The sequence below is a fragment of the Cydia pomonella genome, chromosome 17 (assembly GCF_033807575.1).
Source record: "Cydia pomonella isolate Wapato2018A chromosome 17, ilCydPomo1, whole genome shotgun sequence".
NCBI classification, from domain to species: Eukaryota; Metazoa; Arthropoda; class Insecta; order Lepidoptera; family Tortricidae; genus Cydia; species Cydia pomonella.
Window position 1 is genome coordinate 19690030 of NC_084719.1, and position 11887 is coordinate 19701916.

Consider the following 11887-nt stretch of genomic DNA (forward strand, 5'->3'; position numbering starts at 1 on the left):
CGTAAGTGTGACAGGGAGGCAACATGTCGAACGTGGTTCGCGGTAGGCCCTCAGGCCCGAAATCGGGACCAATGTGGACCGTCAGAAGTGGCCGTGTAGTACAGCCTTAAGCGCTAATGTCACTGTCCACTGTTATGTCAAGTTGACGGTTTGATAAAATTTTGTTGATTGTTTTGGTTTGGTTTAATATCAATTTTATCATGCTCTACGAGCAGCGAGCACACTTATAAGTAATGGCCAACGAGCACACTTGACATTGGAAAAATCATCATAGATTTGATAGAGGCCGTATTTTAAAAGAAGAAGGTTTTTAATTACATGTGAACATTTCGAATATGTTGGAAGCTAATAGTAATCGTTCAATACTAGATTATTTAAATGAAGACTGCTGGCGAATCGTGTTAAGTTATGTACCCGCATGGACTAATTAATCTACTAGGACTTGCGATCGCCATATTGGATAGCGTATTCCGGAAGAAATCATTTTTTTTGTATTAAACCTAGATGGCGTTTGTAATTGAGCGGGCTGTAGGTTGCGTAATCTATTCCGCGGGAGAGCGCCACTAGAAGCGGTGTAGTTGTTAGTTGCAGTTCTTAGTTTTTCTTAAACGAGCGGATAGATGGCGCAAAACTCTAAACAGCAAAGTATAAAATAAATCGTCTGCAATAGACGCAAAGGCCTAAATTGTCAGCCATCTTGCTATATGGGCATTGGCCTACATGAGTCTCGCCCTGTGTTTTGTCTCGCTCGCATCCATATACCTGTCTGTGTCTTCATAATTCGCTTGAGCTAAGACGCGTTAGACGTTCAGACCCTGACATATTTCAATTTATCTACGAATGTCGTATATTTCAGGGTCTTTTTAAGGTCACATTCTATACCAAATTCTATACTTACAATGCAGATTATGGCAAACTTTAAAACATGACCTTGACCCCAAACATGGCCTAGTGTGGAGTTCACTGCAATGTGCATTTGTTAAATATTACGTTTTATGTTAAATAAAGATATTTTTTTAATTTAACTCTTTGAACGATACACGTCTTTGTGAACCTTGTCGGAATGCACAAAGGTTGTTATTAGGCTGTAGCCGCGTGCGTCAGTTGACGTGTTAAGAGGCAACAGGAGTGGTTATTTCTCCATACAAAAGTAGTACTCGACTGTTTCCTCCGTGTTTTTGAAGCTAGAGCAATGATTTTTTCAACACATATTATTATTATAAATATATGTGTGGGACTGTTTTCCTTTTTTTGATATTTTTGTTTCTTAAGGCGATAGTGCAATTCTAATTTTGCAAAAACGGCCTAATTGACTAGGCCGCAAAGAGAAGCATGGTGTTCAAAACTGACATCAGTTAGCCTTAAAAGCAAAACAGTCCGACTCGGGTGATTTCACTACTATTTAGATCTCAAAATTTCGTTACATTTGGTTCAGGTTTGGAGGAGGAAACAGTCGAGCTCGAGTACGAAACATCGTTTTTTGAGATTTATTCGCAGGCATAGACACAATACACAGAGACCGATAGTCGCCATGCGGCTAATCAGCCAAAAGTGAAGCCGAAACACGATCGGCGTGTGCGCACGACGCTCGTGTCTTAAGGGCCCTCCACACTCGTGCGCGAATCGAGGCACGAAGCCGCGAACGTGAGTGTGGAGGGCCCTCGCGCCGATTTCGCAAATTGTTCACGCCTTCGCGCCTTATTCCCCGTTTTTTGTCGGTATTTGGCCCGCGTCAAAGGAGACGCGAAGCACGAACTAGCTAGACTCCACACTCGCAATCGCTTCGCGCCGCGATTCGCTCACGAGTCGGTTAATCTGTCATAACCTTCTATGGCGGCTACTTGGTTATATTCGGTGCGAATAGGTGCAAACTTGATCAACCAAAAATCAATTTGACTGTTCCCAGTTTAAATCAGAGCCTTGCCGCAAACTAAATCCGATCAGCTGACGCTTCGGCGCCATCTTGCCGCGAACCAAACTGCGAAATCGCCGTGAAGTTGTGCGAGTGTGAAGTCGCGCCGCGATTCACGCGCATAGTCTGGAGGGGGCTTTACGCTCAGGAACGCACACAAGTATACAAAAACGTGTTGCCAGTATTTATTTATTCCCGTCAGAGTAGGGGTATTTTAACAACATTCTTATACTTCGTTACCAATCATTTTTAAGTGTGTAGATTTTTAATTTTGTAACAAAAAGCTTTTTAGGGTTCCATTATTACATTGAACCCTTAAAATTTGAGTGTGATTGCAATACTGCTGCGGTCGACTGCATTACTGCAGGAAATGCCAAATACATAGGTTATTTACCTAATATAAAATCTATCAAATTTGTCTATATAAAAATGTATCAATAATTATCCGTTCCGTAGCGTAGTGCGGCAACCACTGCTAGACACCAACCTTGGTCCAGACGCGGACCGCATGTACTCGTAAGATTTAAAGATTTTATTTGTACAACTTAGGTAGATTACAAGATGTTACATAAATATTTTGGTATCACTATGTCGTGCCTATAGGCATACAAATTTTAAAGCTTATTTCATGTTGAAGCTGTTGGATATTGTACCATTTTACAACCGATTACTATTTAAATTATGGCACGCAATATTTACCAAACCGTAGTATAATAATATTTTGTTTTGTGTGAGGGGCAAGGCAACGAGGATTTTCTCCCACTGTACTTTTATGTCATAATATTTGGTGATCGTTGTATTGTATCTTAGACAATTACCTACAAACAATGATGTTAATATTCATTAATTTTTGTCCTTCAATATAAAATAAGGCAGTTGAAACAGGCACCACTAACTAATGTTGTATTATCTAATTGTGTGTGACAAATAATTACAAGTTTAAAAAAATATATTTTGTTTTGTGTGAGGGGTCCAAGGGAAATGGTTCAAATTGAACTTCCGGGATTTGATTTGACCCATAAAACAACAACAAACACAGTAAGTTTGTAAGTATGTAAAAAAAGTAAAAATGTTCATTCTTACAAACTGCAACATTTTTTTTGATAAGCACAGAAAAAAAGGTGGTTAGTAAAAATGTTGCATAATTGTTCAACTAGCCGGCTTCATAAGCGGCGATTTATTTACCGTGCGCGCCAGGCCAGAGACCCATAAGCTGAGTCATACGTTTTAGCTAAAAACGGTTTGTATGGTGGCCTGGCGTAATGTGTAGGCTCGACGGGTCTTGGCCATGAATGGGTTAAACTAAGCATTTAAATATTGTATTTAAAATTAGTAGCAAATTATTTATTTACGTGCATTCTTTCGCCATTAATATATTTACTAATTATGGAACGTTTCATTTTACTGGCAACACACTAGTAGATTTGATGGAATTTAATTATGAATAGGGTTGTTTCCATCTACAAATCTTAGGGCAGAATTGTATTCCAATAAATTCTTTTGGATTATAAGAACATGTTAAACTACTTTTACCTGTAATGACCATATTTTTTGTAAATATTGAATTTAAAATATCTTTTGGCACACGTCACGTGACCAAACCCGAAATGTCATTGAAGATTCTGATGACGTCACAACTCTCGGATTGATACTGTTGACAGTTAGGCGATAAACAACAAATGACAAATGTCAGTTGACAGTTCGTATCTTCTACGTGTGTATGTAGTTATGTGTCAAACCGTAAACTGTGACGTCACACAATTTTCAAAGAGCGTTTTGGGCGCGAAAGCATCTGCCAAAATATATTTTGTTAATTTAACATATTTAAAGCCGTTTTTAGTAGTATAAAAGTTGATTTTTAGGGCAACTTTTAGTTAATATAGAACGTAATACAAGCATTTCAAAAAATTGGAAACAACCCTATTAGGGATTAGTTTTAGGAGCAACTTCCTTTAGCGAGACGGATATATTCACCTAAAATATTTAAATCTCAGCTCCCATATCCTCTTAAGCGCTCGGCTGTTTTGTGCGGTATTTCGCAGCGCATGCGATTGGTGTGATCAATTGAATGCATATGCTGTGTCTTCGAGACAACGTCACTGTTTTTTTACAAAAAAAAAAACGCGTGCGTTAAACGCTGCGGCAAGCGCTTTGTCATTTTTCCTTTGTTAAAAGTATTAAAACTAAGTTAAAAAAATATTTACTAACTTAGTTTTATGCATACAAGAACACTGCGTCTGTTACGCGATTTAGGGCCTCCTCACACCTATCTCATTTCATTTCATTTTAGATTTTGAATTGATTATATTATTTTCAGTCAGTTTTTTTTTTCTTAGTAAAAATGGAAAAAGCGTACGATTCTGTTCCGAGTAGAATCAATGGAAAAAACCATTCCACAAAAGTTGGAGATACAACTCGAATAGATAATTAATAATAATTCCCATTGACGCGGAATCGGCAGACGCTAATAGGAATAGTATTACGATGAAGTGCGAAAAGAAGTAAATTCTCAAGTGCATCGTACAACACACTGATTTAAACTTTCACGACTTTTACTCAATATTATATAGCAGAACGGGAATTAATCGCGTATAATTAATAAGTTTTAAATTGACCTCCGACGTTACATCATTAATAGTCTAGTCAAAACATTTAAACTCCCATCGATCGTGTTTTAATTTATCGCCTCTCGTTGCGAATTTCCTTTTTTTCGCACTTGTATCGTAATGTACTTTTAACAGTACTAGTGCGATAAAGTAGCACCATAATAACAATAATAAGCATTGTCTAGCACAGACAATTGTGCCATGCAATAAGAGCGCCAAGTAAAGTTCATGTCGTAAGGCATCGGGCGAGCCGACCCAAGCCGAGAGTGTGGGGAGACCCTAAACGCTTGCGGCGAACGGACGCTTAAACATACTACGAAGATAATAGTTATTTACGATACAAGTGCGAAAAATAGGGAATTCGTAACGAGTGGCGATAAATTAAGACACGACCGAAGGGAGTGTTTTAAATCGACACGCGTAAATTAGCACATTATGAAACTATGTCGAAAATTTAAAGGGACATATGTACTGAAAAACGTTGTACGATACACGTGCGAATAGGTAATTCGCAACTCGTGTCGATTTAAAACACTCCCTTCGGTCGTGTTTTAATTTATCGCCAATCGTTACGAGTTTCCTATTTTTCGCACTTGTATTGTAGGTATTTAAATATTACAGTCCATATGGCGCTACTTTACCGCACTGGTGCGATAATTAGCACATTACATCACAGTATCGAAAATTGAAAAGGGTCACATGTACATGTACTGTAAAACGTTGTATGATACATGTGCGAATAGGTAATGCGAAACTTGTGTCGATTTAAAACACTCCCTTCGGTCGTGTTTTAATTTATCGCTGCTCGTTGGGAATTTCCTATTTTTCGCACTTATATCGTAATGTACCTACTATAGAGATTGCGACTAACGAAAATAAGGTTAAATAATAATAAAAAAGCACAAAGCGTTGTTTACATGTTCTTTATTATTCTTAGCTTAGGGTTCATTTTATTTTCTAAGATGTTACTTTTTTGATTTTTACAATAAAAATGCAGTTTCACCAAAATCATGAGGTCTAAAATATATTCTATATGTTCTGTGCATGAAATATTGAGCTGACCTTCTGCCTCGCATTTCAAATAATTCTTAACTGATTTAAAGAGACGAGATTTTATATTATTTTGAAAAATGTTTTCAAAATGCATGTCAAAAGCATCAAGAGCCAAACTGATTAATTGGTAAAATGCATCACTAGGCATTTTGAGTTTGATAGTTTTATTAAAACTATAAGATTTATTTAAAATCAATAATTGCTTCTCATCCTGTAAATCAACCTCTATTTTGACCAAATTATTGGAACAACGTTCACAATTATTAAATTTAGTTAAACATTTCTTTGCAAGATACCCTGCAAAATAAGCAATTGAACATTCCTCTAATGAGGGAGTGGAGATATCAATTAATAATGACGAGGAGCCTGATGTAGATGGCATTTGAGAATGATTTACGGAAGTTACAAATGAGGCTTCTGCCGTACTTTGTTTTTGTGTACTAGCAGTACTAGTTTGTACAGTCTCTTCAAGGACATTATCCTCAGATAAGGATGAAAAATTCCCCACAACGTCGGTTGTTTCAAGGAATTCTTCATCGTCATCTTCACAATTTTTTTCAGTAGGCAGTTTCATAAAAGAATTTACAACATTGCTCCTAAAAATAGTGCGAAGCAGTTTTGCTGTAGGGTTTCGATTTGACCCACCTTTTTGCCTGAACCGGGCAAATAAATTTTCGATCACATCTTGGTTTAATTTATTTGTAATTAAGTAAGTTATCTGTGGATCTGTACTTTCCTCATTAAATAACTGCATTACTGCTTCGCACGTTTGGACAACACCGTCAAAGCATGGTGGACGGGTACATATTTTTTTTATTTGTCCTTTCTTAGTGATTTTAGTTGAAACTTTAACAATGTTTTTAAATAATTTCTGACCATCTAAAATGGCATTTCTGACTAAATTTGTTTTTTTTGATAAGGCACACTTGTACGGATTTTTGTTAAATTTCGTTTTACTATTAAGCCCATCAAACATGTCGTTAACAATTTGTATGAAATCAGCAGTGGCAGTTGCCGTTTCATTTTTTAATTCCCCGGAATTTTGAGCCGTTCGAATAGCTGCTGCTACAGAATGACTTAATATTTGTGTAGCGAGACGCACATTCATTTTTTGAAAATTGTTTGGATTTATATGGCGCTCTGTTATTTTTGTAAGTGACCTGCTTTTTGAAGATTTTTTGTCAATATTATATGTTTGAACAACATCTTGAAAAGAAATTAATTTATCATCATTTGAGAAATTACTATTCAAAAAGTTATTTCTAATATTTTTTATTAGGTGGGGTGCATCATAAAACGCAAAAAATTTTCTACCGTTACAATAAAAGAACGGACTTTTGCTTGTTACCCCCAAACTTTTAAATATTTTTTGATTAGTAGACATTTGGTCGCATACTACGGCTTTGGGTAATAGCCCACTATCGAAAAGTTTATTCAGAACAACTTTTAAAAGTAATTGTAAGTTTTCAGATTTCACATTACTGTGGGATAAAAAATATGCAACAGGCAGTTTCCAATTTGAATACAATCCTCTTATAAGAAACACTAATGCATATTTTGCCATCTTACCAGTACGTTGATTTTTTCCTAAATCTTCAAAGCCTTCAATAATGTCATGTTTCTTTGAATATTCTAAATTTTGCATTATTGACATCTCATCGAAACACACTATACAAGCTTTTTCTTTTATGGTGGCATTTTCAAAACGCTTTTTTAACTGAGTAAACACTCCTGGACACAAGCCAGGTAAACAATTTGACTCTGACAGCCATTTTCTAATAGTGGAAGGCGCGGCAAGCACCACTCCTTGTCTTCGCATGAACATATAGTTCGAGCTGGATTTGTAAAACAAAGATAAGCAAACATTTTTTTCTTCTTTTGTCCACTTCTTCTTTTCATTTATTTTTCGTGTTTGCATTAGAGCAAGAGTTTTTGCTGTTTCACTTCTAAAATCACCTGGTTTTATGAGAAGTACTCCAGATGAAACTTTGGATTTACTCCGAAGTCTTCGTATCTGTGCTTTTAACGCTTTATTTTCTTTTATTAAGCTAGAGGCTGTATATTTCATTCTTTTTGTTTTTGGCGTGTCATCTTGTTGTTCTTGGAACAAACATTTTCTAGACAGTCTTCTCTGTGGTCCCAGAAATTCACTCCTCCTAGATAACCTTCCTGTTGGAGTAGATATTGGTCCCTCGAAGACTGAATTTAAACTTGTTGGTGAAGAACTCCTTGTTTCAATTGGGGAAATTTTTCGTTTTCTGGCATAAAACCTCTTTGGTGTCATCACTTTCAAGACTTCAGGGGATGGCAGGTTACCTGAACAATAAATTTAAAAAATACAGAACTCTCATTATAGAAACACCTTAGAACGGAACAGTTTTCTATGACAGTACTTATCAGGCAATTTTGAAAAGATAGTATCTGTACAGCATCAAATGATTAAATAAATAGCTATGTAACAGACAGATGGACGGACAGAGTCGCACCATAAACATTCCCGTTCACTAATATCACAGGACCCTCAATTTACAATAAATTGGCTTTTAGTGTCATCAAAGCATTTAAGCCTGAATGCATTTAAATTCAATGATAGAAAACATTTTCTTAAAATAGAATGTAAGGTAAGTTGGGGTAAGACTGTCACTGGGACAAGACAAACACTTATATGGAATCCTCATAATTGTCTTACCCGGAGCAAAATAAAGTATGTTTGTCTTTTACCCCACCTTACCTTAATTGAAACATTACCATATTTATATGATAGAATTATATTTTCCTTATCAAATTACCTGAAACTCCTGCTTCGTTTTGGAATGATTCTGGAACTGCTGGTCCAAGTAAACGACTTCTTAAATTCCCATTATGTAAGTTTTTTGGATGGAAGTGGGCCGCACAAATGTACCGACGACTTAGTTCATCAATTGTTAATGAATCCAGGTAAATATTCCCTGAAAATTACAAAAGAGTTTTAGTAACTTTATTACAGTTACAGGTACATAAATATATACGTAGTAGGTAAGTACTGCATATTTATACAACATTTAAGTTACGACTGTGATTTAGGGTATGATTAGATGTTGAAAAAAATGCTAAAATGGTTTGGTGATGTAGAAAACAGGAAGGGAAGAATAGTTTAATAAAGTACATAATTTATCAATTAATAGCTAACATACCCGAATTTCGAATCCAAAGTAATAGACGCTCTTGATCATGTACTGGAAACCGAAACATAGAAATTTCTTGACTTGTGTTTTTACAATTGTAATAAACGCACTTCGTATACGACATCTTTCTCAATCACAAAACCAATCGGAGGGCAACTCGAAGTCCAAATTCTTGCTAGGTCACAGGTTAGGCACAATCTTTATCCGGAATACACGCTTAGGTCTCAAAAATAAGGTCTCAAAATAAAAAATAACACGATATTCTCCAAACACTTGAAAAGCAAACGACATCAATAACAATAACGAATTGTACCTATTCCAATGCACGAAAACATGAATATTCGGTTTTTTGAAGATATTTTTGATAATTTAATAACATAAATATTTTTTTACAGGCATTTATAATTACGTGAAAGAAAAATGTATTAGTTTTATTAAATTATTAGTCAGTTAGACATTGGTAATGCAATTAAATTATGAATATGTATATTTTTTTATGTATCTAATAGCTTCAAATATGCGTCAAACGAAACGCATTCAGTACGGGTATGCTCGTAGAGCCATCTCACGGAAACCATCATTAACAGTAAGGCGAGACGATAGCATGACGATAGTTGTCATTCTAACCCGTCAGATGAGATTAATATAAATCACATTATTGCAACATTTGGCACTACTAGAGACATCTTCTTTACTTTTGGGAACTAAATATAAAGTTACGCTTCGCAGTATGGGGATCGGCTGTCCTAGTAGATTAATTAGTCCATGGTACCCGTCTTAGATATAATTCGGACCGAGCGAGCCAGCCGACGGTGGCAACGCGCTGTGCTGATCTATTTGCAAGGGATCCGTTTTCGTATCATTTCTTTAGAGGAAGAATATGATGTAAAGAAGAAGAATATTGAGTGCAACTCTAATATATGTAGTTTGAGGTTGTCACAATATGGTCGTTGCTATGAGTACTTTAAGTCATTCGCAAAGTGGACTAACAAACTTGGCACATCAGTTGTTGCTACTTATTGCAAAGATCTGGAAAGTTTGAAAACAATTAGAGCAAACTGCCCTAACTTGGAAGCTCTAACATTGTTGCACATGCATGATCTACCTGAGTCCAGAGAGGAAATAACCCCACACACTCTTAAAGAAGATTTCAAATGCCTAAAAAAACTTTGTTTCTATGAAATTTACACCTCAGATGTTTGTGTCAGTCAATTCATAGGTGACAGAGTTTTAGTAGAATTGGAATTCAATAGTTGTTACAATATCACTGGTCAATGTTTGAATATTGTAAAAATATCAAACTTAAAATCCCTTGTATTTGACATATGCTACAGCCTAAAGTCTCAGTACATTATTTTAGCTATGCGCCAACTTAATGAGCTGACTAAGCTTATACTAACTGATGTTCCTGGTGAAATATGCAGTGAAATTCAGTTAGTGCTGGATAAGATGGTTAAATTAGAATGGTTAGAAATAAATCAAAGTATAGAATGTATATACAGCCATGCAAGAACTGATCAGCCTAATTTATTAAATTATGACCCTCTATGTCGACTCAGTCAGTTGAAGTATCTAAGTACAGGCATGAATGTTACCGATAATGTTGTTGAAGCCATAACACAGTGCTGCAAAGAGCTTAGAAGCCTTGAGTTTTCTAATTGCAATACTCTCAGCTCGCAGACTGTGAAAGCTATCTGCCGAAATTCGGGTCTGCGGCTTACCAGACTTAAGCTATTAGACTTCACCTCATTATGTGATGATGATGTGATAACCTGCATAAATGGGTGTCCCAAGCTCACACTGCTTGCCTTGAGTGGGGCGCGTGAGCTAACATTAACTCTGCCCGCACGCGCGGCGGCTGCTCGGCACAATCTGCGCCTGGGCCACCGCCTACGCCTTATCATCAGCAACACTGATCTGAAATACTTTGATGAAGAAATACAGAAGGAGTATGAAGACCTAATTCTAGAGCTTAATTAACTTTTATGCACTGTTGTGGTTCTTATATAAACACAGTTTAATGGAATACAATAAAGTTATAAATATTTATTTTTTATATTGCATATTACTGCAATAAAAATTATCATTGTGGTCACTGCTAAATTCTTACAAAATTATTCAAATGATATCCTGACAAAACTTCTCTTCCATTCCGATTTAAGGGCTTATTATAATATTCTCCGGCAAGCCAATAATGTCAGTAGCGAAAGGCGCGAAATCCAAAATTTGTATGGGAGTGGAGATCGACCTCACATTACGCTTACATTTTTTAAATTGCCTCCCTTTTCTGATACTCAAAATGTTGCCTTGTCAGAGTAGGTAATAGATATCCTAATAAAGAGTAAAGTAATAGCCTGCCTAATAATAGTTGTCGGGCACTTTCGAACGTGACCCCATGACCGGTCTTATCAATTTCACGAAAAACAAGTTTGAGACAAAGGTGCGGAATTCAAATTTTCCATGGGACGATAACTGGATAACCCTTCGCCCCTAACTTTTTTAAATTTGCTGCTTTTTTCTACTGACTGAAATGACTTCGCAGACTTTATATTTTTACGCTATTTTTACTTTAAATATTAAAATATACTTATTAAAACAGGTCACTCACGTATTTTAAATCGAAAACGCTCGTGAAATACGAGTGACCCGTTTTTAAAAATATCCTCTTGTCTGTGTATGATGAGGATCCGTGCGTGGGAATACTGGGAATTTAAATACCTTCCATATTTAAATCTATTGTTTTAAATGTCAAAGTCATTTTATTAATGATCAAATTTAACTGTCTCACGTAAGGTTATATTTTACGTTGTTGATATTTTGGAACGTACTCTACGATATCACCTAACTATACACAACTATCACCTAACCTATCGAAGGTAGAGGCAAGGAACAGAAACTGCATATATCAAAAAGTGTCCAGCAAAAAACCATAAATAGGTGGCGCTACAATACCTAGAATACTTGAGAAAAAATTTAATCATAGACAGCGCACTTTCCGTCAATAACGCCTAGGTTCTTAGCTACTCTGGAGAGATTTGGAACTATTATTTATAGCTGACGGCTGGACACTTTTGCAACAATTCTGGCTAAGGAGATTCTGTTCCTTGCCTCTACCTTCCATAACCTAACCTTTTGTCTATGTCAATCTCAGC

The 11887-nt window shown here is 36.2% G+C and overlaps 1 protein-coding gene across 1 annotated transcript; it reads right to left on the minus strand.

The window, feature by feature from the left end:
• Nucleotides 1–7044: 7044 nt before the first annotated feature.
• LOC133527170 (uncharacterized) lies at nucleotides 7045–9499 on the minus strand. The gene is made up of 4 exons (XM_061864062.1): nucleotides 8745–9499; nucleotides 8361–8519; nucleotides 7141–7887; nucleotides 7045–7052 (listed from the first exon to the last, which is right to left on the minus strand). The coding sequence occupies exons 1-4, from the start codon at nucleotides 8857–8859 to the stop codon at nucleotides 7045–7047; spliced, it is 1029 nt and encodes a 342-aa protein (XP_061720046.1). The 5' UTR covers nucleotides 8860–9499.
• Nucleotides 9500–11887: the final 2388 nt, after the last annotated feature.

What these genes read in the sequence shown, in the direction of transcription:
- LOC133527170 (XM_061864062.1), bottom strand. Translation starts at nt 8,859, where the DNA reads ATGTCGTATACGAAGTGCGTTTATTACAATTGTAAAAACACAAGTCAA. An exon ending in ACTTTGGATTCGAAATTCGG is followed by an intron (nt 8,520 to 8,744) that starts GTATGTTAGCTA and finishes TGTAATTTTCAG; the next exon opens with GGAATATTTACCTGGATTCA. An exon ending in AAACGAAGCAGGAGTTTCAG is followed by an intron (nt 7,888 to 8,360) that starts GTAATTTGATAA and finishes TTTATTGTTCAG; the next exon opens with GTAACCTGCCATCCCCTGAA.